Source organism: Epinephelus lanceolatus, chromosome 21, assembly GCF_041903045.1.
Source record: "Epinephelus lanceolatus isolate andai-2023 chromosome 21, ASM4190304v1, whole genome shotgun sequence".
Lineage (NCBI taxonomy): Eukaryota > Metazoa > Chordata > Actinopteri > Perciformes > Serranidae > Epinephelus > Epinephelus lanceolatus.
The window spans coordinates 33,903,912-33,930,206 of record NC_135754.1 but is presented as its reverse complement, the minus strand read 5'-3'; the positions used below and the strand labels follow the sequence as shown (position 1 = coordinate 33,930,206).

The 26,295-nt window shown below is 41.2% G+C and overlaps 1 protein-coding gene across 1 annotated transcript in view; it reads right to left on the bottom strand.

The window, feature by feature from the left end:
• tbkbp1 (TBK1 binding protein 1) overlaps positions 1-26,295 on the bottom strand; it is a 97,651-nt gene that overhangs the window by 9,502 nt on the left and 61,854 nt on the right. The window contains exons 3-8 of the mRNA XM_033611815.2: positions 25,242-25,367; positions 20,865-20,969; positions 15,453-15,600; positions 13,705-13,907; positions 10,403-10,464; positions 1,660-1,775 (exon numbers count right to left, since the gene is read on the bottom strand). Coding sequence (XP_033467706.1) covers positions 1,660-1,775; positions 10,403-10,464; positions 13,705-13,907; positions 15,453-15,600; positions 20,865-20,969; positions 25,242-25,367 — 760 coding nt within the window. The remainder of the gene's footprint in view (positions 1-1,659; positions 1,776-10,402; positions 10,465-13,704; positions 13,908-15,452; positions 15,601-20,864; positions 20,970-25,241; positions 25,368-26,295) is intronic.

The following is a 26,295-nucleotide window of genomic DNA, read 5'->3' as shown; positions in this document are numbered from 1 at the left end:
TTGGTTTGTGGTGCGTAGTAGGTGCATGGTTGTGAGACATTAGCTATGTGTGTGATTGTGTGTGCAGCAAAGGAAAGGTGTTGCTGCTGTTTAACACTTGTAAGTTGTACTCTACAACATGCCTGCCAGTTTCTGTTTACTTTTAGGTGAGAAAAACCGAAGGAACAAATCACAACCAGAAGTTCTTTTATGTGTCATGGGGACAGTGCAGGCAAACGTGTCGATACCAACAGTAATGTGTTCATAGTATTTTATTTTAATGGTACTTAATTTGAAAAGAATCAGCTTCTAACAAAAAAGAAAATCAAATTCTATTTAGAAAGTTACAAAATATTATGTATTGATTTGGTTGTCAGCTCAACTTGTCCTCCAGCAAGTATCTCAGTGGTGGGATGAAACCAGTGCTTAAATACAAATCTGAAATACTCTCTCTTTACTTGAGTATTTAAATGTCATGCTACCTTATTGTACAATATTTACAATATTATTCCACTGCATTTATTATGCTTTTCTTAAAATAAAGATTTTACACACACAATATATGATGATCTTATAAAACATGTTACATTGTTCTAGATTTAACTACCCAACAGTATAATGGAGTTTAAATTTTACCAACTACTGCTCTACAACTGATTTAGACAGTCGTGACTGAATTAAATAATATAATAGTATAAAACTCACAGGTGTTTTTTTTCCGACATTGAGTACTTCTAATAATCTTGTATACTTTCTCTCAGGAAGTTGGGAAGGGAGCATGTTTGGGCCTAAAATACCAGGTTTGAGATGCACAATTCCAGCTGCAAGTATTGTCTCAGTAAAATACAACTGCTTTTTGTGCTGCCATCCCAGCAGGAAAAGTAGCAATGCCTTGGTAAAAAACAGCGACTTTTTGCGCCACTATTGCAGCAGGAAAAGCAGCGATGTCTCGGTAAAAAACAACCACTTTTCCTGCCACTTTTGCAAGAAGAAAAGCAGTGGTGTCTCAGTAAATATCCAACTTTTTGTGCTATTATTGCTGCAGGAGAAGCAACAATGTCTCGATACAAAACAGCCCCTTTTTGCATTAGTATTGCAGCTGGAAAAGCAGCGATGTCTCTGTAAAAACAAACCGCTTTTTGTGCCACTATCCCAGCAAGAAAAGCAGTGATCTCTCAGTTAAAAAAACTGCTATTCTTGCCACTATTTCAGCAGAAAAAGCATCGATGTCTTAGTAAAAAACAAACTGCTTTTCGTGCCATTATTGTGGCAGAAAAAAAAAAGTCTCCGTAAAAAGCAATGGCTTTTCTTGCCACTATTTCAGCAGGAAAAGCAGCGGTGTATCTGTAAAAAAAACAACCACTTTTTGTGCCTATCTGCTGCTGGAAACACAGCAATGACTCGCTAAATCACAGCCTGTTTTGTTGTTCGTTGGTCTCAAACTGTGGCCTGCAGTAAGACACACCTAGGTGTTGCCATCCACCATCCCCTCCACCTCTAGATGACAAAATTAGTTCATTCTTCTGGTGACTGCGCTGAGGACTGTCTTGTAATTAAGTATTTTTACAGTGTAGCATGTACTTTTACTCAAGTAATAATAATAATTCCTCCCCGGCTGAGGGACTGTTTGGTGACTCAGGATTTCCACATTTGTTAATGTGCAGTATTTTACATGCTTACCTGGACTCGCCTGCTCCTGTGACGCCTTCCTCAGGATCTCCGTCTGCTTGGAGCTCAGCGCTTGGAGGCGTCCCAGTTCCTCTGTTAACTCTGTGTAGGCCAGAGCCAAATTCACCCTGGAGGAAGGAAGGCAATTATGTCATTATCATAATCATTGTCATTACAGAATATTACAGTGTCAGTGGACTGTTAGTGTATTACAACTGCAATCTCTGTTTAATCACCAAAAATGTATACCGTGGATGGAAGTTAATTAAAGTTTCAATATTGTTAAGATGTCTGAAACGGCATCACAAATCCACGCTGATCTCTATCTCCTCTTTAAACTGAAGACGCTCTGCAGTGCTGACACAGCCTCACAAATCAGGCCGGCTAATTGAGAGGCTTATAGGCTTGTATTTTTAGATTGCATGTCACAGCGCATAATTTGAAGTGCATAAAATCACACCATTTCATGCAAGATGTGTCATGGCTCTCTCTCTCTCTCTCTCTCAGGGGCCTCGCTGACGGAGCAACTCTATTTCAAGAACCATAAACAAGCACGGGTGGCTTACATGCCTCTGTGTCTTTTAACCATGGCAACAAGCTGACTTTGAGTCAACTCATTAGCTGGAAACCGATCTGAGTCCCCACAATATGAATTACTGTCAAGCAAGCTTTACACAAGTAGATATAAGGACTCATCAGTGTATATCTTTAAGAATCTATCTGATGGCTCAGATGGGATATAAAGTGACATTTACTGAGTGTGGTTAGAAGCACAGAGTCTTAGATTTGTATGTTGGCTGAGGATTTTGTTCAGACAGAGAAAAGCAACTATAGTAGTTAGTCACTGCTGGTGCCAGCCGCCCTCAAATCTGATAACGCACGGCTTATCTCAAATGTCTAACCGAGTTTTTATAAACTCCCCAGTCTTGATCTGAAATTCACTCATTCCAGCACTGACAGCGGTAGATTAGCACCGTAACTGCAAGACTGGCAAAACGTGAAACCCTGAAATCTAACTTGAAATCTGTAAAGATAATCAGCTTATCCTGCCAGCGTGAGTCATTTTCTTGTATCCAGATCAGCAACTGAAAGGTTTGATTAGTTTCATAAATGCAATAACAAATGTGACGCTGTTAGAGAGCTGGGAACAACTTCAACAGGATATTAGATCTGCATCAACTTTCACTCGCATATTGAAATCCAAGCTAAAAAACATTTATGTTTTGCACCAAATCTGAAACGCTCATCATGAAGCATCTTGCTCTCCTATCCTGTATTTATGTCTCTGTTCATAGTGTTTTAATTTTCATTAATTTTATGCAGTTTTTTCTTTCTTTCAAAAGTCTTTAAACTCAGGTCCTACAGGGGGAATTCCCCCTCTTTTCAAAATCCTGTTTGTGACATCCACCCCTACTGTTTGGCCAACTGTCAGATTCTGGCTTTAAATGTGACGTCAGCTGCTGATTTTGCTCCGATATACCCCGAAAAATGGCCACAGAGGAGTAGCATATTTAGCAGATTTAGCATTTTCTCTGCAAGAATTTAGCATGATGACCAAGTAAATTATCTCCCAGGATTTTTTATTATTTTTATTTTTTTATAGTTACTATATTGCTAGTCTCTATATACAGACTCTACATTCAGTGAATGGCGTCACTGCAAACTCTGAATCCATCGCAATGGTTCAGCATATTTACTTGTATATAAACGGAGGTCGGAAACAGAAATTCGCCTCCTCCGCCCAAATCAAACTGGAATGCCAAAAAAATCGGGGGTCTGCCCCCAGAGGCTGTATCGCCGTCTGCCGGAAGTCAGAGGCCGAATACAGCCGATGGGTTCCGAGAATGCTGTATTGCCTACATTTGCATAGAAATGTCAAACCATAGTTACGCCCTTGCTCAAGTCCCAAGTCTTGATCTTTGATTTTGAAGTCGAGTCAATTTCGAGTAATAATGTATTAAATTTAAAAAATCATGAATGCTTTTAAAATTTGGACTTATTTGTTAAAATATGTTTTTTGGTAGTTGTTGCGTCTCCATCTGTAATTTTCAACCTGCATGTTTTGCATATTGTATTCATTTTTTTTTTTTTTTTTTTTTTACCACCACGTAGTTTTTGTATTGTAACCTTGGTTCTTCATGCAGGGCCGGCTTAAGGCATAGGCGAAACAGGCAGTTGCCTAGGGTGCCACATTGTCTGGTGGGTGCTGGGAAAAAAATGAAAATAAAATAAAAAAGAATAATAATAAAAATTCGCCAGTGGGCACCCATCCTATTTTTTTCTGGAGGTAACAAATGAACAAATACAGAAAAAAGAGAAAAAGCAAGCAAGCAAGAAAGAAAGAAATACACTTTGTACCCCCGTTCCTCAAAATTTTTCATCTGCCCTGCATGGTTCTTTGCTGTAAGGATTCTGTAGGATATTTTCAAACAAAATGGATCTTTAGAATTGAGTTTCGTCTGCTTGGGAAAGAATGATGTCATCACAGGTAATAAAGGACAATGAATCGATTCGGTGCACCCTTTTTAAATAAATTGCTTTCAGTCTTTGGGTTAGGCTCAAGTCCAAGTGATGTCACAAGTCATTGATGTTAGAGTCCAAGTGAAGTTGCAGGTCTTTTTGATTTTCTTTTTTTTTTAAGTCTAAAGTCATCAAATTTGTGACTCAAGTCTGTCTCGTGTCCACGTCATGTTTGTCCACACCTCTAGTATGTGCTATGCAAATAATTGCCTGACTGTATTCAAAAGTGAAACTAAAAAATAAAACACCTCACAGAGTCAAATGTTGAGTCAACTGTAACACCTGTCACTCATGCTAAACTGAGACAAACAGACAAAAGCACCTGAGGGCCAGGTCGTTGCCAGGCTAAGATCTGATAAAACACCTCTGAAAACCAATTTGAACCTTTCTGTTAATGAGAGTTTGACTCATAGCACATTTCTCCACAGTGATCGTGGCAGATAAACAATTACAAAAAAGCATATCCTAGGGTTTTCTTCTGCATAAATAGGAACAGATATGAGCCTCTGCTGCAGCACCAGCACCGAAAAAAAGAAAATATGTACCCTGCCTACACAGCAAATAAAACACGCTGTCAAATTAAAAGTATGTTCCCCGGCACACCCGCACACTAACTTAATTGAGTCTTCCCACTTGTGCGTGTAAGCCTGCTGCTTGGGTATGTATCAGAGGAACAACACATTTTTTGTACTAATAAAAGCAGGTTCATTTTAACCTCTGAGCTACAATCTTATTCTGCACCTCTTTACACTGAAAAACATGTTCGCTGTGTTGCGTCTTCACACTTTTTTTTATAAAGCCACGACACACCGCTGCGAGTTCAGCGCCCAAAAGTCATTTTAAATAAAGTAAAGGGCCCTATTTCAAGGAAGCCAGCGATTTATTTAAAGAAAAAAAAACAACAGAAAGTAAGTCATAACTTCCACGAGTTATCTGGCTTTTGTTAGTGGCCCACCTAGTTTTCCACCAACTCTTATGACTCAGACAGAGTGGGGTATCGAACCCCCTGTCATCCCCCACCTCAGAATAAACAACATCCTCCTTTGTGGTAAAAGTCGCCGAATTGATTCAGGTGCATCTGAAATCTCGTACAAACACAATACTTGTTGGAAAATAACAATCATTACTTACTGGCCTGGTGGGTGGAGCATGTAGGATAATACTGATGTCACCAAAGCGCCCGTAAAATATAATTCATCCACTTCCTTTCTTAACTACTCTCAGTTGACTCTGAGCTCCAGCTCTGCTTTGACTTCTGTCTTTACAAACGCAGGTATGAACTGAATTTCTCTACAGTTCTAAGCTCATGCACCTCTTCCTTTCACACTTTGGGTTAGAGTTATACACTACTGTCTCACCCTTTTATTTGTGTTATGACAATCTGTGTCAAAGGCCGGAGTCGGGTTGCAACACCTCTCACTCATGGTCCCGTGTAGTAAAGCAGATGTGTGAACACCTGCACACGAGTGCACAGACTTGACAGGGTTTCCCATCATTTAAGAAAGTCTTTGAAATCAGGTCTCGTGTTTGTTTTCTAAAAATACCTGTAGATGTTTGCCAGCATGCATCTGCTCTTTTGCATTTATTTCCTTTTTCATACATGTGTGTAACTGTGCGAACATACTGTAAAATGTACAGTGTGTAGGAGGGGTGTGATAATGCCGATGCAGCATTGATGAGACTTGCACCACTGAATCGATCGGATATAAGAGTGTATACTGTATGTGTGTGTGTGTGTGTGTGTGTGTGTGTGTGTGTGTGTGTAGGGGGATGAAGTCAAGAGCTGAGAGTGTGGGCCGGAATCTGACCTCTGATCTCATCAGACGTTTCAAAGAAGGAGTCGTCACTGCGGCTGCCTGCGAGATCTGAGCTCCTCTTTGTTGGCTAATACTCTGACTGATAATAAGTGTTCTCTTTCAAACCCACTGGAGCTCAGTCACTCTCATTAGAGACGTGGCCTCGGGGGAGGAACTAACACTTGAATACACCGCTGTCAGTGTGACGTGGCAACAACAAATATTCTCATAAACCTGGCACTGTGTGGTTGTTTTCGGGAACAAGTGAGATATCCATGGTGCTTAAAAGAAATGAACAAACAGATTTTTGGTCTTCGTTGCAAGTCTCTGGCCTCATGAAGGGGCAGGTGTTAAACTGTGGGGGCTTTTCACACTCATACGGAGAGGTGCCAAACAGTCCTCACAACAAGTGCACCAATCATTCAGTGTGTTCAGCTACCTGGTAACTTTGAAGGGAACTGATCATACTTTATTTTCTGTCATATATTTAAACTTACAGTGACTGATGTTCATATCAAATGTGGCCAGAGTTTCAAATAATCAGGTAAATGTGTAAAAGCAATCCCCGGGGTTCTGAATACTCTGTTTCCAGTGCTTTTTCTACTTTCAAGACAAGCTTTCTTTATATGGTCATCTGCTCCAGGCACGCTCCTGCAAGCATATACATCATGTAGCCTACATTGCTACATGTAGCTACATGCTAACATCAGGGAAACATGTAAACTTGGTTGCCAGTGTAGTTAATTTCTGGCAGATGCCATCATCACCCAGGTGTTCATAGCCAAAACTACTATGTACATCTGGGTGTATACTCCTGGTCGTCCTAACATAGAAATATGACGTTAACGTGCACAGGTCTATTAAGCTATTCAGCAGCTTAAATACTGAAAATAATAAGTCAACTACTAGTAAGTCTAAAAATAATTGGCCAATGTTGACTTGCACGTGACTCCCCAGTCTCTTGGGTAAAAGTCCTGGGCGACCCATTCATCTACCACATCCTGCTCTCTTCATGGACCGTGTCACTCTCGACAATATGTCATCTGACTTACTGGCAATACATCTGTGTGTCTTTTCTTGTAAATGTACCACTTATATCTCAAAGAATATCTAGAAAGGCCAGTACTAGCTCTATCCATGACCTCTTTGCCCTGATTCTTACCACTTCCAACCTCAATGCATCAATATGACGAGTACTAGCCAATCACAACTCGCAGTTGGATCCATAATAATGCACTGTAGGGATAGCTGATAGTAGCCAAGTAGCTGCAGTGTGACTATTCTCACTTGGGTGTACTCCGTAAATTTCTCCCCGATTTCAGATCATATCCCTGTTGGACCATTTCCTGTTGTGTTTAGAAGCTTTTATTGTTGATTTTTGATGGGAGAAAGTGCCGCTATATTCAGTCATTCCCTGGCTCCCAGTACACTGCTACATGTAGCTACATGCTAACATCAGGGAAACATGTAATACGAGTTGCTGATGTTAACTTCTCACGGATTTCGGATCATATCCCTTTCGGACCATTTCCTGTTGTGTTTAGAAGCTTTTATTGTCGATTTTTGATGGGAGAAAGTGCCGCTATACTCAGTCATTCCCTGGCTGCCAGTACACTGCTATAGGTAGCTTCATGCTAACATCAGGGAAACATGTAATGTGAGTTGCTGATGTTAACTTCTCATGGATTTCGGATCATATCCCTGTTGGACCATTTCCTGTTGTGTTTAGAAACTTTTCTCAATGATTTTGGATCATATTCCTGTGGGAACATGTCCATTTGTGAAGATTTACTGGTGATCTTTAACAAGAGGAAGTGCAGCTCTACTTTACAGTCATTTCCCAGCTGCCAGTACACTGCTACATGTAGCTATATGCTAATGTCAGGGAAACATGGAGTCTTGGTTACCTATGTTGTAACTCTTTTGCCGATTTCGGATTGAATTCCGGCTGGTCAGGTAGTATTTAGAAGCTTTTATTATTAAATTTTAATGGGAAAAAGTGCTGCCATACATCCATCCCCTGACTGCCAGTAGACTGCTACATGTAGCTACATAGGTCAGGGAAACATGTTATCTTAATTGCTGATGATGTTCATTTCTCCCTGATTTTGGATCATATTCCTGTGGGAACATGTCCAGTTGTCAAGATTTACTGGTGATATTTGACATGAGAAAGTGCAGCTCTACTTTACAGTCACTCCACAGCTGCCAGTACACTGCTACATGTAGCTTTATGCTAATGTCAGGGAAACATGTAGTCTTGGTTGCCTATGTGGTAACTTTCTTGCAGACTTTGGATTAGATTCCAGCTGGAACATGCCTGGGTGTATTTAGAAGCTTTGATTATAAATTTTTTTTACAGGAAAAAGTGCTGCCACACACAGACATTCCCTGGCTGCCAGTACACTGCTGCATGTAGCTACATAGGTCAGGGAAACATGTTATCTTAATTGCTGATGTTGTTAATTTCTCCCTGATTTCAGATCATATCCCTGCTGGAACATGTGTCATGTTTGGGAGCTTTTATTTGGGATTTTTCATGTTAGAAAGTGCCGCCATTCCCCATTACGATCATTCCCCACCTGCAATGATGGTGCAAAGACAAAGAGATTCGCTAGACTCGGATACGCTGACCCATCTGAGCAGCCTGCGTTAAAATGGAGCGTTTCAGACAGAGGGTAAATACAGGTGTTGTAGCACAGACAGTATGAGGAAAATAGTGTTTCTGACCATTAAAGCATGTCAACATTTATTTTGGGTTTCAGCTAGAACAGAGTATTTATAGGTCCCCTTTAAGACCACTATGAGGTTTTAAAAATCAGGTTCAGCTTCAAGCAGAATCAAATTTTCTAAAAGTGTCATTGCTTTGTTTTCTTTGAATTTCCACCAAGAAATGGGAGTTCAACTCAAAGTCATCATGTTGTGATTTATTGGAAACAGCTCTTATTTTCTGAAAGCTGAAGAGGGATTAGTCAGTTGCCTTGTGTACTCAAGTTAAAAGGAGTGGGGGGAGAAGGGGGGGTGTACTGCCAGGTGGCTGCCAGCGTCTCCAGCAGTGTGGGTTGTGGTGTGTGAGGGCAGCTCATTCACGTATTACTAGTTATGAGTGAGGCACACGAAAATCCACAAGTGTAGTCACGAAAACTATGACTGGTTTTAGAATCGGCCACAAACTGCACCGACTCTTACAAAAGGGGCGGAAAATGAGAGAAACATGACAAAAACAAGATTGTTTTATGACTAATGGAGGATCAAATTCAGCTCGTTGTGCTTTTTAGGTGAAAGCTTCATGAAATCAATTTAAGTGCTGTTATCAACTGTTTAACTACACTGCAGAAACACAGTGAAACTTACTGGCAAAAGCCTTATTTTTGAATGACACAAGTTTCCACCAGCAGACTCTCCTCCACACTACAGGGTGCTAGTAAAGGTGGTGTGTAAATGCTCCACAAGATCCCCATATCAATCTGTGCAGTTTACACTAAATGAGCCCAATTACAAGAAAAAGCACCAGGAAACAGAGTATAGGCACTGTAGGTTTTCAGTGGGAGTAAGTGATATTGTTGAGTAAAACCAAAAGGTGACCAAGGTCTGGAAAAAGCAGTAGGCTTCCACCACACACTCAGTACAGCCTCTCTTTGCTGCTGCGCCATTTACTTTCAGTTTGCTCCCCATCGAAACACTTCTGGGGTTTCATTGTGTGGGAGTCATCTGCCCATACTGCTGTGGTTTTTACTTCTTTTTTTTTTTTTTTTAAATTCTAACCTGTAACACCTTGTAAACAGCCGTGCGATGCCTGGGACAATTTGATGAGGACATCAAGATGAGCTGCTTTCTTTCCTCTCTGCACAAGTTTCTCTCGTTGGCTGTGAGTGACAGAGAGATGAGTGGAAACGCAGCAGCTTTAACACTCACTGCTGCTCTTTTTGTGTGGTTTCAGGTAAGAGAAAGAGCACAGATAGACGAGGCTGGACTTGATGCCTCATAGAGATGAGGAAATGGACAGGAAGGTGTCCTACACTGTGCTTACACTGCCCCCTACTGATACAGAAACAATGGTGTGAGAGTAGAATGCACATGTATTGGAGTATATAGTTAATGCAGGTGTTGTGCACAAAGAGTAATACTCCTTTATTAATGCTGTGTTTGAACCCAGTTAGCCAGCGATGGAGAGCTCATCTGGTTTCTAATGAGGCCCCTGGAGGTCGGCCTGAGCGCATCACAGCAGGAGAACAAAGATACAGATGAGCGGTGGCTTTTTGTGAAACATTTCTCCTTTTGCTCCTTCTCTCCTCTGTCGTTGCCGTAGATGATCCTCCTAAACCAATATCTCTCCTAACTACCTTCACTCCTGCTTTCCTTCTGTCATTCCTAGCTTTATTTCTCCCCCTCCCTCCCTCCTTTCTCCCTCCGCCCAGAGATCGGCTGTGGTCACTTACTGCTCATCTCCCACCTTCTTTATCCACTCCACATCACACTGCTTGCACGGGGAAGTCATTTCCTGCAGAAGTAGAGCGTGAAATTAGATTAGCATGCAGGTGCTGGTAGAATATTGGACAAAATCTGACAGCAAGAGCCCATCGAGGCAACATGTTTGAAGGTAACGTCGTAAGAAAGGAAGTGGACGTGGGTGAAAACAGGCCCAACTCATTGATACTTGTTATTCATACACCGTATGTGTGCTCATGTGCAACTGTGGATCATTTATAGCTTCATGTGTGTAGGTGACGTCATCCAAGAAGCCCATATTTTTTAGCAACATGGCTCCAACAAAGAGAGGGATAACTGTATTAGGAATGTTGAGATTTTGTTATCTTTTTAGTGACTAGTAAGATGCTGTGATGTGGCATCAATGGGCTGTAAGAAGAGCATAAGGAATAGTTCAACATGTTGAGTTCATCTGTTTCGCTGAGAGTGAGCTCGACACCAATCTCATGTCTGTACGGTGAATATAGACCCACCCCTCAAGGCCGGTTAGCTTAGCTTAGCACGAAAATTAGCCACAAAGGGAAACAGCTCACCAGGCTCTGTTAAAAGGTGAACTCCTCTGAAGCTCATAATTTATCATGTTATATCTTGCTTGTTTCATCTGCACAAAAGCTGTTGGGTAGCAATTTACCTACCCTCGAATTTCAGTAGCTTTTTCAGTAGTTAACTACTTTGTAATTCGCTATATAAGCTACATGAGCCAATCTACATATTCATAGTATGCTTACGACATTCTTTGCCACACAATATAATACACCAAAGTTCACTGGCTAAGGTTGTCATTTAATGACAGTCATTTGATTAAAATCAATTCTGGTTTGCGACCAGGATGTCTGCAATCAAATACTATGAATTTCTCAACCCACATGGCAGAATAAATGTTGGCATTGTACTAGGGCTGCAACTAACGATTATTTTCAGTGTCGACTAATCTGTCGATTATTTCTTCGATTAGTCGACTAATCACTTTATCGAAAAATGTGTTAAAATGTTGAAAAATTTCGTCCGTCTCTCCCAAACCCATCATCTAATGTCTTGTTTCATACTCACGCCAAAGGGTTTTAGTTCACCGTCATGGGAGAGTGTGTAAAGCTGCCAATATCTGAACGTAAGAAGCTGCAATAAGAGTATTTTGGGGTACTTTCATAGTACTTTTCTATGAAAAATGACTCAAACCGATTAGTCGACTACTAAAATAGTCACTGATTATTTTAATAGTCGATTAGTCATCGATTAGTCGACTAATCGTTGCAGCCCTACATTGAACGTTCCTGCAAACCACAGATACATCACATGTTATCATGTAGCTGAAATGTTAAAACTTAACATGTGGTTAACGTGTGGTTAGGTTTAAGCTTAAAAACCGTTTGATCATGGTTAGGAAAAGATTATATTTGAGCTTAAAATACTTGCTTTCCATGGCACAATCCAGCTGGAAATGCAGCAATGCCTTGCTAAAAAGGAGACGCTTTTTGTAGCACTAACCCCGCTAAAAATGCAGTGATGGGTCATGAATAAAACACCACATTTGGTGCCTAAAATGCCGCTGAAAACATTGCAATGATTGGCTAAAAACACAACAGTGTTGTTGTTGCAGGCATCTCGCCCAATGGGCCTTTTCCACTGTCACTTTTGGCTGCGTCATGTCAAGTCATGACGCGCTGATTTGCGTTTCCATTATCAGTTTAGAGGCGCTGTGCCATGCTGAGCTGCGCCATGTCAAGCTGCACCAGAGATGGACCTTCTCTTCTAAGTGTCACGCCATCCACCATCCCCTCCACCTCCTGATGACAAAATCAGCTCATATACTACGTTGATACTACATTGATATGATGCGTATGAAATGTACAAATGTAACGTTTCCATTGTTTGCAGACACATACAATGCAAACATTTTCTTGTGGCAACTTAGCTGATTCCACTGGTTCCATGTGGGCAGAGCCGGGCTAGCAGTTTCCCCTTGTTTCCAGTCTTTGAGCTAAGCTAACCAGCTGTTGGCTGTAGCTTCATATTTAATGTACAGACATGAGTGTGATGTCAATATGCCCATATAACGCTGGGCAAAAAGAGTGAAAAAAAAAAGATTTCTTCCCAAAATCATGTACTTTTCCTTAAGTTACAATATTGAATGCAGCACTGTAGATGCAGTCGTCTGTCATGTCCTAGTTGGAGCTGGACTCTGACATTGCTGTGTTGAGATCTTTAGTCCCTACACAGCTCAGTGCCTACAGCCTGACACTAAACTGGCAAGGTCAGGGTTTTGTGTCCCACTGGAGCCAGAAATATATGTCCCCCCCTTGGGGGCTTTAAAGCTGTTTGAATAACACGGATATGTTTTTGTTATAGGATGAACACCACTGTAAATACATGCAGCCCAGAATCCCTGCAAATTATGTTCATATTGGGCGATGCTGCAGCTCGTAATTTACGTCAAATGATTTAATGTCAAAAATGTTGGCTTTGAATGTAATCAAGGGGTTTGCAGAATGAATGTCCTGGAGATAGATTTGACATTTACATTTCTCTTAATACAATTTATGGAATGCATCACAAGAAAGTACCGGGGTCATCTGCGTCTCTGACACTGTCCTTTACATATTTAAAAGGATAGTTCAGATTTCTTGAAATGGGTTTGTATGAGGTACTTTTCGATAGTTAGTGAATTACTGACAGTATGCCCTCAGTTTGGACAAGCAGACTGTCAAATACAGTGCTTTACCTTTCCCTCAGACAGCGATTTCCAACAAGGAACTGGAGCCGTTATTTTGCTTTCTTCAAAGCCAAACTCCATCGAAAAAAACAGTGATTTAACATTGCTAAACATAAGAGCTGCTGGTCCACAGCTACCTTGATCAGTTATTTTGGTTGTGTTGTTGTGTGACTTTGGAGTTTAAAAGGCTTATTTCAGATTAACCAAAGACACACAATAAGACAAACTCACTAACTGATCGAAGCAGTGGTAGACCAGCAGTTCATGTGTTCAGACAGCTAAAATTACTGTTTTTTCCAATGGAGTCTGGTGGCGAGAGCATAGATGAGGAGTTTTATTGCTGACTCCCATCCACAGCAGTACATTGCTTTGCTTCAGTCTCATACTCCTGCCTGTTTCTCCAAATTATGAGCGTACCGACTATAGATAGCTACCTCATACAACCCCACTTCAAAATATCTGAACTACCCTTTTAAAATGTCTAGATGCATTAAACTCCACCCTTGTGGCACCCAAAGCAGACTAAAACAAACAAACACTGACCCTGTCCCTCTGGCTGTTCTGCAGCATCCTCATCTCCTCCTTCAGTCTCTCACACTCCCCCTTCAGCTCCTCTTCCCGCTGACATGCCCCCTGGGCCTCGTGCCGCGCCCCCTCCAGCTCGGCCTCCAGCCGCTGCAGCTTTAGGTCGGACAGGGCGTCCAGGCTGCGGGAACTCTGGAGGGTCAGCGCTGGACAGTCCAGCACTGGGAGGGAAGAGGGAGAAAATGAAAATACAAGAGTCAAAACACTTAATTTTCATCGCCCTCACGCTGACTAATGGAGCGTTCTTGTGTCCACGGTTGTTGTACAATAGATGAGTGTGAAAGAGCAGAAGAGCTGACTTCTTCCAAGGGCAGCATCTTTCAGTTTGTACCTGATGTGATCTGCGTGGGCATATTAGTGATTCAGCTCCGCTCACACAGACTCAGTCCTTGAGCCAGAAGACACTGCAACAGCGCATCATCTTTTATATCCCAGCTCCTCCTGCCTCCTCACCCGGGCACTCGTATGTGCAGGTGCACACATACTGTACGCGGATATTTTCTCACATCGATCAACTGTACTACATGCAAACTCTGACTCCTCACACACAAATAAATGACCAGAAAAACTCTTTTTCCATTAAATGTGAGAGTTTGATGCCTATGCAAAATTACACTTCCTCTTCATCAAGGTATACCATCAGTAGAGGCATCTGTTGAGGTGCTGGTGACACATTTCTTCCAGGTTTCCATCAGCCACCCACGTCATTAAAGAGGGCAGAGTTTAGCATCTAAAGTTTAACACTATCTCCTCTACAGCAGTTTGGCTTTGCAATCCAAAATCACAAATGCAGTGAAAGCTGTGTGAGTGACCTGCCTTGTTCGAAGCATCTTTCAAACTTTTACACATTTCTGAATCAGGAATTAATTTGCATCGTAACAAGTCAAATTATCTCACAGCTTTCCCAGCATTTGGTGATGCAGACTAATCACAACAGAGATTACGTGGTGGTACAGATGGACGCAACAGGCTGAATAATACGGAGAAATCCTAAAAATTTACAGCACCAGGTCCTTCGCATGGTTTGAGTTTCAATCATAAGAGCCGGCATTGATTTGGAGGTCTCTCTCTTTCTGCAACTGTGGCTGGGGATTTGGAACAAAATGTCCAATCTGGTTCTCTCCAACAGGCTGAGGATTAACCCGACCTCTGTTCTAATGCTTTTCAGCCAGATTGTTGGGTTTGATTGAAGATACAGGGAAAAGATCAGCAATGTTTAGCAGAGCTAACTGTGTCTAGGCTGATTGATACAGAAATGTATTTACTTATTGTACAAAATGGGTATTAGTAAAAACTGTTTTTATCTTACTTTATCTCTGTTCTTCTATTATCTAAATGTGCAAATAAACTTAAACTTTCAAATTGTTTTTGGCAGGTTTTGATCTTGTGGACTGTGTTTTGGAACATTTTGCAGGCTCCCTCCTGAGGACAAGTTAAATCAATAAAGTCAAATCAGTTCCTCATCTCGTCTGAGTGAGATCGACAGGGCACTGAGATCGATAGGCTTGGCTTGACCTTTATTTGCAAGTCAAATTATTATTCAGTCACAAATAATTTACATCTGGTCATATAAGTAAAGACTTTTAACATTTACTGTAACAATAACATTGGCGATAAACATGATAATGATGGTAATAGAAATGGAGTAAAACCAGTATACCGGCACATTAGATCAACATCCTTACTAAGAGCTGTCAGTCACTTACTGTGCGCATCGGGGCCGGCATGCAGCTGCAGGTACTGCATGTCTTTGCTGTGCAGCTGCATGTTGAGTTTCTGCAGGGAGTTGTCCCTCTGCCTCAGAGCTGACTCCAGGCCTAGGATACGCTCCACATGCTTCTCCACCAGGCTGGTCTGAAATCATACACATTTATTTTGTTTTAATTCATCAATTCCATTACAAGTATACAGGATTAAAATATTTACAGGGGTTATACATTTGGTATATCTGACCAGGCAATGGAATGGTTTGTAAATTACCTCATGTTCTATCTTATTTGAAGGGCTCATCTCTAACTGGCTAAACACTTGTGATGGTGTACCCCAGGGCTTTGTCTTAGGTCCTCTGTTATTTCCTATCTATATCAATAGTTTAGGTCAAAATGTGGATGGTGCCACCCTTCATTATTATGCTGGTGATACACTGATTTATTGTGCTGTGTATCCCATTATGAAGACTGTGGCCAAGATACAGGCTGTCTTTAATATGATCTAGATTCAGCTTTAACAACTAAAGCTGGTTTTAAATGCTGATAAAACTAAATTAATGCACTCAAATGCAAGGAAAAAGCTTGTTAAGACTTTGTGAACACTGTTACCTTAAGTAAAGAAGTTATAAGTTGTTTCTTGTTATATGTAACTTGGTATTTGGTTTGATGACTCACTTTCTTTTAAATGTCAGGTTGGTAATCTTCTTAAAAAGCTGAGGCCTAAGTCAGGGTTTTATTTCAGAAACAAGTCAAGACTCTACTGCCACATTTTTACTAGTTCTAGATTATGGTGATCTGTTTTGCATGAATGCATCTGCTATTGAAAAGCCCACATTCTTCACTGTACACTTTACTCCAGGGCTGCTTGGCTATCTGTGACCTTTCATAGGCTCGGTCATTGGTATTTGTTCATTTATAAAGCTTCACTGGGTAAACTCCCATCATACATTTGCACTTTGATTGAACAGAGATTTGACTGTCTGAGATCTCAAGGTCTACTCTTGTTGTCTGTTTCTAATGCACGGACAGAGCTGGGAAAGAAATCTTTTATGTGCTTTGCTCCTCTCAGTTGGAATAGCCTTCAAAAAAAATCAAAAAAGAGAATGGTCTCTGACTGATTTTAAAACTGTCATAAATGCAAGGGTGATGAATCGGTTGGTATGTGGTAATTGTTGTTTGTCTGTAGCTTTTTTATGCTGCTGTCTTGGTCAGGTCATCCTTGAAAAAAAGATTGTTGATCTCAACGGGACTTACCTGGTTAAAAATGTGCGCAATAAAAATAACAAATATATACAATACATTCTTGTGGCCTGCTACATTGAATTTCCCCTCAGGGGAATTAATAAAGTAAAATAAATAAACTTAAACTACACACAACTAGGCCACTTTTGTTCTTTGTAACTGGCTAAAAGCCGGTTTGTGAACATGTCCGAAGCTTAATATGAGTATCTCTAACCTGCATTCATATCCTGGCACTGATATTAGAGTACTGATATTTGCAACCAGGGATTGGTATTTAATTTCATTAGTATGTCTGAATTAGTTTGATCTATGTACCCGTAAAAAAGTGGGAAAAACTCAGTCCATCGCTGCCTTCATCTAAAAAACATCAGAGGTATTAAACATGCTACAGAACAGATTGTCAGAGAGATATTAAACTATCCTGGTGTCTCATGGGAATGTTTGTGATGTAGTATTTGTACAAACACAACACACACACACACACACACACACAAAATGGTTTACATGTTTTTAACCTTCCTAGAAAAAAAAAATTCATTTCACTTTTGTGTCTTTCCTTGTCATTGTGCAAAGTCCACACAAACACCATCATATATACGGTATGTAGATTAGTGAGTGGGTGCACTGTTGGAAGGTTAAAAGTCAATGAAGCTCAGTAGGTAGTTGGAGCCGCATTAACCATCACCGTCACAGATTTCAGGTGACATTGACACTGTGTCACTCCTCGGCAGGTGGCACATCCAACATCTTTGGCGCACCTCATCTCGTAATCGCTCTGCCCACATAAAACTGCTGAGGCTGCTCGGCATGAGCTGCTCAATGGACTTCACTCTCATATGAGAGGGTTTATTATCACAGAGGGGATCTGGGAAAGAACAGCCAGCCAATCTGTTCACTTGGATGCGTCTACCTGGTCTGGATCGACTTTGATTTGTTACCAGTTACAGAAATGTGTTCCAAAAAAGAAAATTCTCACAGTTGCACATGTATTAACAAAAGACAATGAGAGGATGAAGCTAAAAACTAAGCTTAGTATGTTTGAAATTAATTGAACCTGCAGTATCTTGGAATAAATACAACAATAATTTGGTAAATTAAAAGATATATGTAATGTTAGAGTGAAAAAACTCAATCAGGAGGAGAAATTCCACTGATTGACTCTAAAAGGACTCTTCTCTCTGAAGGACTGGTGACTCAGTATGGGAAGTAATGAAAAAAGTTTGCTCAGAGGGCGATTACTTTGAAATGAGCAGTGTACTCTAAAGTGCTCAGTCACAGAGATCCAATGAAGTGTCTGTTTCTCTTGGTCGTATACGATCAGAGTGACAAATGTAAAAGTAATGTCAGGAGAGAGGACAGTCCTTTACATTACTGTTTCCTTTAATTACCATTTACATTGGGTCGTGATGCTCAGACTGAAATAGAAATATTTAAAGGGAGGTAACGTGGAAAGGGCTGGTGTTCTTGTCAAAGTATGCAACAGAAATATAGTCGCATAGTCAGAAAAAGATTGTACTTTGTATGAAAACGCTATGACTAGGTAGACGGGCCATCCTTTAAAGGGTTATTCCAGCCATGAAGACATCACAGTTTGGCTTTACTTGACCTAATTCTTCATTCTGTTTAACTAAGACTTGTTTTCGTGGACACTTTTTTGTCCCATCTAATGGCTCTGGTGAATTGCGAGAAGACGATCAAACTTGACTGTCTAAAGGAAGTAATAGTCCTAACAAGGTTTCCACTGGTGAACATGCAGAAGGATAATTTGCACAATGCACTAATCCAGGTCAGAACAAGATGGCTGCCATCTCTGCCAAGTCAGTCTGCAGCCGATCCCAACACAAAAGTTGACATGGTCCAACACCTGATCACATTTTATGGTTGAAACTTGTTAATTTATGATTAACAATGTTTGTAGTTTGATATGGCAACAAATTTGACCAACTGTAACAAGCTAAGACATTGGGACTTTATTATCATCTTGTTTGAGGACGTTGGGCCTTAGTTATTGTTGACAATGCTTAGTTTTTTATGCTTATCGGGTCCTACTGATCCCAAATCGCCAGGAGAATAAAAAATGCATACCAAACAAAAGTCCAGGTCTCAGGAGGATAAAGATGTGAGACATGCAACAGCCAGATTTTTAAAAGAATGGCCGAAATCGAAGCAGCAGCTGCAGAAACATCCCAACTTTTACTATGGATGAAGCTTCAAAAACAATGGATACTGCATTTCCCATGGTGCAACTGGACTGCACTGAGATTCTTTAAAATGCCTTGTATACTACAGATTGTTCAAAACTCTGGTCACTTTGTATCCATGAGGACATGTAAAGTGGAGTGTTTGAAAAGCGATGATGTCATCTTCTCATTGTCGCTTTGTGTAATGACCATGAGCCAGAAACAGTAACAGCAACGCCAGGCAACTGGTTGTTTACGTTGTGTTAGTGCTGCTTAGTCTAATGACTACTTTGCACTTAACCTTAGTGTTGCTGCATCACTTCATGGACGGACGGAGGCATCTGCTGTGCCTCGTGTTATGTGGTCCGCCTCCTCAGTAGCAGTTAAAGGTCCCCGAGAAACGGCGGTCTTGAATCATCCAGCCCGGTCAAACCAGCAGATGGTGAGACATTTTCCAGAGTGGGGTTGGTATAGATGAGGAGTGGAAGACAAACTTTGGCATGTCCATACCATGAGCTACTTCGTGGGGTTTGGAGTTGGTCTTGCGTGGGCGGAGATATTTTGTAAAATGAAGGTCGTGCAGACAGAATTTTATTTTTCGTGGAGGGGAAAATATTCACTTTTAAAAAATATCTGTATATGTGTACACAGGACATTAATTAGACTCTCCCTGCTCTTAGAAACGCCACATCTTCAGTTTGTGATGCAGGTTTTCTGTTAGAAATCTGCATTCAGCTTCATCCCAAAGGTCTTTTTCTGGTTTTGCGTCTTTTTAAAGTCATTTTATGTCTCCTTGTGGTTGTTTTTTGTAGTTGTTTGCTTGTCTTTGAGGTAATTTTTGGTCATTTTGTGTCTGTTTTTGGTTGTTTGTGTCTCTCTGTAGTCGTTTGGGTCTGTGTGAGGTATTTTTGTGTCTCTTTTAGGCAATTTTGTGTTGTCTTTTGGTCATTTTCTATCTCCTTGTCATCATTTTGTGTCCCCTTGTTGTCATTTTGGTGTCTCCTTGTGGTAGTTTTGTGTTTCCCTGTGGTTGTTTTGTTTCTCTTTGTAGTCGTTTGTGTCTCCTTGAGGTTCATTTTGTGTCTCAAGAGGTAATTTTGTGTTTTTTTTGTAGTTATTTTTTTGTCTCCTTTTGGTTGTTTTGTCTGTTTGTAGTCATTTTATGTCTCCTTGTGGTTGTTATGTGTTTCCCTAAGGTTGTTTTTTTTCTCTTCATACTCACTTGGGTCTCTTTCAAGTAAATTTGTGTTGCTTTGTAGTCATATTATGCCTGTTTGTGGTTGCTTTGTGTCTCTTTGTGCATATTTGGGTGTCTGTGAGGCAATTTTGTGTCATTTTTGGTAACTTTTATAGCTTTGTAGTCATGTTGTGTCTCCTTGAGGTAATTTTGTGTGGTCTTTGGACATTTTGTGTCTTTGTAGTTGTTTTATGTTTCCCTGTGGTTGTTTTTTCATTTTTTTTGAGTCATTTGGGTCTCTTACCTAAAATTCTAGGTAATTTGGTGTCACTTTGTAGTCATATTGTGTCTCCTTGTGGTTGTTCTTGTCTCTCTTTCTAGTCATTTCATATCTGTTTGTGGTTGTTTTGCATATTTTTTCAGTTATTTTGTGTCTCATTGTCGTTCCTCTCTATCTCTTTGTTGTTTATTTTGTGTCTGTGGTCATTTTAAGTCTCCTTTTGGTCGGTACGTGTTAATTTGAGCAATATTTCCAGGGGGCCATCTGACACTTTGAGCCCCTGGGGCTGTGCCTGTTAATCCACCCATGGGTGTCCACATACTTTTGGCCTCATACTGTATTTGGTGACTTAAGTGTACTTGTCTCTTCTGTTCATTGTCACTTTATGATGTCAGCCATGCTGAGTTGTACATTTTCTATTCAGCAGAATGTGAAACTGTAAGAATTTATTAATGAGCCATATGGCTTCTGCGTGAAGCTGCTGTAAAATAAGGAATGCACAGTGCAGTGAACTGAGTAATGTCTCTGACCATCTTGTCGAGATCCCTCTGGAGGTTGCTCTTCTCCATGTGAATCTTCTCGTAGGCCTGGATCACATCCTCCAGTTGCTCCTCTCTCTCCTTCCTCTTCTGGAGCTGAAAGCGAGGTACAGAGACACAGAAGCTGAGACCGAAGAACAAAAAGAAAAGGGTTGACGTACATTTACTTTTTTCCCCCTTCTCTGTCAGTTTCCAACTTCCTCCCGAAGAGAGAGAGGGGGGGGATGACACCAAACACTTCCATTGTGAGTCGGCAAACGTGTCTCTTAAGAAATTGTTGTGTAACCAAGCAAATTTAGGACACAGAAATCCTGACACACGGATAAATCATGATTTCAACATCCATCTTCAACACTATTTAAAATGATGAATTTTTTGATGTCTTGCTGATGTGTCCTCCGCACACTGTGGCATAATAAGAGCTGTAATCGCACACTTTTTGACAGATCTGCGGGCAGTGACATCCACCAAACTGAGTGAAATGGAGGGATTCTCAAAGCAGGCGAGGAAGCGAGATTTTTTTTTTTTTCCTCTGAAGAATATGGTCACTCTAGATGCCACGGAGTACTGCGAGTGGGAGCAGCAGAAGCAAGGCAGTGAGATAAACAGAGAGCCAGCGAGGACAAAGAGGTGTATCACTGCTGTGTGCCGGAGCGGTGACGCCTATTCAGTGTGTCTATGGTAACATATGCTTGGCGGTGAGGTGAGGACGGCTTGTCAACAGCGTCGTGACTGAGGGGAGCTTCTGTGAGGAGATACACACAGACGAGATTTGAAAAAATACCTAAAGACGTTCTCATTATCACCTTTTTACATTTCCACTGCAGCCTGGAGCCTGTGTGCAGGATGGGTTTGTTGTTTTAAATGACTCCTTAGGTTCAAAGATGTCTGGTTTTGTGCTATTTTTTGGCGAGTATTTTTAGCTTAATTAGTTGGTATAAAGCAGTTGATGTGATTGCAGTGTGGAACACGGGCTTTCCACGTCCTCTGGAAGGCAATTAATTCAAGGTGCTGGTTTAAAATGTTGCTTCTGTTGACATACATCAGAGGGGGAAGACGGGGAGGGCGGCTAAAGCTGCACGATTTTAAGCATGAGAGTTTTATTGTTATTTTAGATGTTTATTTTTGCACTCGTTCCTACTTTGTGTTGCATCTGCTGCACAGCAGTTTCCCTCAGGTTAAAAGAAGTTATCTTAATTCTGCTGTTTAACAACCAGTGTTATTGTCATCATTATATCACCACCATCTCTATCAGTTATTACAACACTGTCTGTAGTCTTTAAAGTATTCAGAACACACTGACATTAGCCAGGTTTACATCCAAATGTAGTGCAAATTTTAACTCAAAAGATCAACAATTGAATGTATCCATACACTAATACTGGATGTGTCCATACTCTGTGTTATCATCATGGTTGGATTAATCTGCTATAGGGCCATTAAAGGGAGACTTCATCTGCAAAATGACTATTTGTCCATCAGTTACTCACCCTGTGTTACATTGAATTTGTGAAGACAACTTTGATATTTCTCACATGCGTCCACAGTGAACGGGGAATCCAAAAAAGGCAAACATTCCTCCTGAATTGAAGTAAATGGGGTCCGCACTGAACAACAGCAAAACTATATCAAAACATCTACAAACTCTTGCATAATTTGTTCAGTATAATCCAGGTCTCATTTATCCATTCTCACTCATCACGTATCGATGTTTGGTCTTGGACTTTCCATGTCGACATATCACGTTCAAGGCACCCTGGGTCATTGGTTGTTGATGTTCTGGGATGCCGTGTCAACTTTTGTCTGTTACATGCATTGTCTGTTTTCAAAATACGCTTCTGTTTTGATAGGAAATGTGTCAAAATGTACAATTTGCGTACAGTCTCTTTCAAAATAAAAGCACTACGTTGGTACAGCACTGCCAATTGACTTTTTTTTTCCTTGAACAACTAATGCACGTGGGTAGGTTTAGAAAAAAAGAACAGGGCTTGGTTTTAGAATCTCACAGGATGCAAACTAGAGCTAAGATTGGGCCCAAAAAATCCAGTTTGACCCCACCTGAGCCTGTGCATGTTCTGTCCGAGCCCGGCCCGTCCCTTTAACTGTAATTATGAGCCTGAGCCCGGTTTAAACGCGACATTTTTTTAAGGATACGAACGTGGACATTGAAGGCTGACTCTCGTCTTTCTTTCCATGACAAGCCTTTGTCATGTGCCTCTTAAGTGTCGAGGTCCCCGTCTTTTTGCTGTCATATACCAGCATTGTGCTGCACTTGGTACACTATTTTATATTTTACCATCGACAACTCACATGTGCGCGGCCAGTGGCGCCATCAAGGGGGACTGCGGCTGTGTAATAATGCAAACTAATACAAACACTGGACCCCTCGTTAAAGGACGGAAGTCACTGGCCAACACACGCACGTTGTTAGATTTAGGCAACAAAATCTTGTGGTTGGTTTTGGAAAAAGAACTGGGCTTGGCTTTATATTCAGGTAGCAAACACTGGTCACCTGGGTGAAAGCTGGTGGTTGTTGGACCCATCCAGCACCACTCCCCCACCCTACTCAGACTTTTCGCCCCTTTAACTTTCATCATTGTCCTGCTGCGTTTCCCCCTGATGCCACCGGGTGCAGATAAAAAATAACAGTGACTGGCCACGTACCATGCCGACGTGAAAGGACGTCGTTTTTCATCGGTGTCTGACACTGAAGTCACTGACCAAGTGCTGGTTTTCAATAACTTTGGAGTGAGACTGGGTTGCATGCTCAGCACTTCCCAAACACGTGTATTTTCACTAAAACTTCAGTATTAAAAACTGAACTGAAATTGAAACTTATCTCTGCTCTCTTCTAAACCAGACTGTGTGCAGCTACTACTTATTTTAAAGTCCTGACCTCACCTTCATGCTGTTATTGGCTGCACAGGCTACACACCAACTGCCCAAAGGTGCAGACAAGAAACGTCCCAACCAAAGCAATATAAAAAGAACATACAGGCAGATAAACACACTGCCACACACTTCTAGTGGGGTCATAAGTGATGATGAGGAGGGATTACTTTTTGAGTCTATACATTGTTTTTCAGGACAATCCTGCATAGTCTTAAAAATAGATTTTGAAACAGACACTTTGCAAAACAAGGCCTCAAGATCTAATGATGAAGCAGAACCCACTTTGAGGTCCTTATGTCAGTTGATATTGTGTCTGCAGGAAACAAGGAGAAGCTGTTCAGTTGCTATGTTATCTGTGTTTTATCATATAAACACCAGTGACATTTTTCTGCCTTGTGATCTTTTAAATTCCTCCAATGCCTCCTGTGACAGGAAATATGTCACCTTTCTTTACCTCTCCTCGATAACTGCAAGTCACCACTTCACCGAAAGAGAGAGGATTGTGTGTGTGTGTGGTGGTGGTGGTGGTGGTGGGGGGGGCTGGGGCTGGGGGGGGCTCCTGTCCCAACAGAGCATGCTCAGTGAGCCGTGGCACATTTCATCACTCTGAACGCCCGGTGTCAGAGCCATGTGACCTTGTGTGTCCCGCACTAATCGCTTCTGCTGCTCCCATAAACCATTTCCTTCCTCTTTTCTTGCTCTCGAGCTGTTTTTTTTTTTAACCGCTACCAGTTTTACCACTGCCTTCCTGTGTCAGTCGTTTCTCATTTCTATTTCCCCACGCTCTCGTTCACACAGTCATAGAAAAATAGTAGAGTTGCAAGCAAAGGGGAATGAGTAATCCAAGCACATTTTGGGTGCTGCCACTCTCCTCGCTCACTCCAGCCCATTTTTGGAAGGGAGAAGTAGAAAAGTAGTAAAACTGATTCTTAGTTCTTGTGATATTCTGTCTGTGTGTAGCGTGCACGCATCTCCTTTTATATTTTAACTCACACTGTGTATGTATTAAATAACACCAGTTATTTTCAAGATGTGTTATCAGCTCTTTAAGGCGTACGCATTCAGCAGAAATCTTGGCCAGGTTTGTTCCCAATTATAGCGCGTCTCAAAAATAGAACGCCAGCGTGAAAATCTCATGTCACAGTGCTCCTTGGACGCTTTCTTAAAAACACCCTGATCTCAGCCATTTTTTGCTTGGACAGCAGCTTTAGTGCTTAATTAGTTCTGGACAGATTTCAGCGTGTGTCCACCAGGGCTGGCCTCGATTTTTCTTTTAATTCAATTAATTTACATGCAGGGAGGGATTTCTGCAGAACTCAAGTGCCGAGAGAAACCTTCGGTGTGATAAGGTTTTTATTCTGCCCACTTAATTCAAATGAATATATAGTAAAATGGATTTTCCTCGTATTGCTCCTTGTGTATCTCCTCCCTCCCTCCGTCTGTCTGTCTCCCTCGTGTCCTCATCTCTCCTCTCACCTCGTGGGTCAGGACGTTGACTCTCTGCTGCAGGTTGCCATTTTCTGATTGCAGCAGCGCCGTCTCCTTGCTCTCAAAGGAGCAGTAGGAGTTGGTGTCCTCCCCGAACTCGTTGATCATCGGGAACTACAGATAAAAAAACAAGCAAACAGCATTATAGCAACATAGAATCAGACTTTTAATAATAAGACTGAGTGTACAGAACGAGATCAGTGAAAGAACCCTTTGCTTATTCATACTTTTTGTTTGTTTGTGTGCTTATACTTCTTTTTCCTGCTGCTTTCTGCAATTTTTGATGATTTCACGCTGTGATCATTAAAGATTCATCTTGTATCAACTGCAACTTCTGTTTGGCCCAGATATCACTCAGGGGATCAGGGTGTTTTAACTAATGTCATGTTTTTTCTTTCCTCCTCGTGAACTAGATTTCATTTCTCCAGCTCTCCTAAGCTACTCTGAATTTACACAGCAAGTTGATTTTTAATTCAGTCCCACACAATGAAATCTGGGGTGGGTGTGTGACTCAGCTGCTGTTCGTCCGTGCATCCGTCAGTTACTTTGACAAACTCTGCAGAATAATACAGTCTTACAACCATTGGCCTGAGAGTGGGTGCTGCAATGTTCATTTTGGTGTTTTTTTTAAGCCAATCACGATCTCTCAGACGCTGTGTGTCAGATTTTCTCACTTAGCAGGAGAGTGTCACATCTCATCGCTCCACGGTGGCATTTTCAGAATTACACTGATTCGGCAAAAGGCCAACGCTGGTGAGATTTTCTATTTTGTTACTGACAACAACTTGCATGAAAAAACAAAACCAACAAGGGGCCAGATGCATAATGAGTGTGTGCGCACAAACAACATGCGTACGCCTTTGCACACACAAACTGGCATTTATGGATAACAATGTGTGGTGAGAATGTGCACACCTCAGGCATTCTTCAGACCAGGGATACACACGGTGTTAGCTGAGACAGCAACAGGTGATTTAATGAGGACAAGATTAAATACAGGGTGAGAGACAGGTTACATTGTTTAAAGGTTGCTTACTGATGT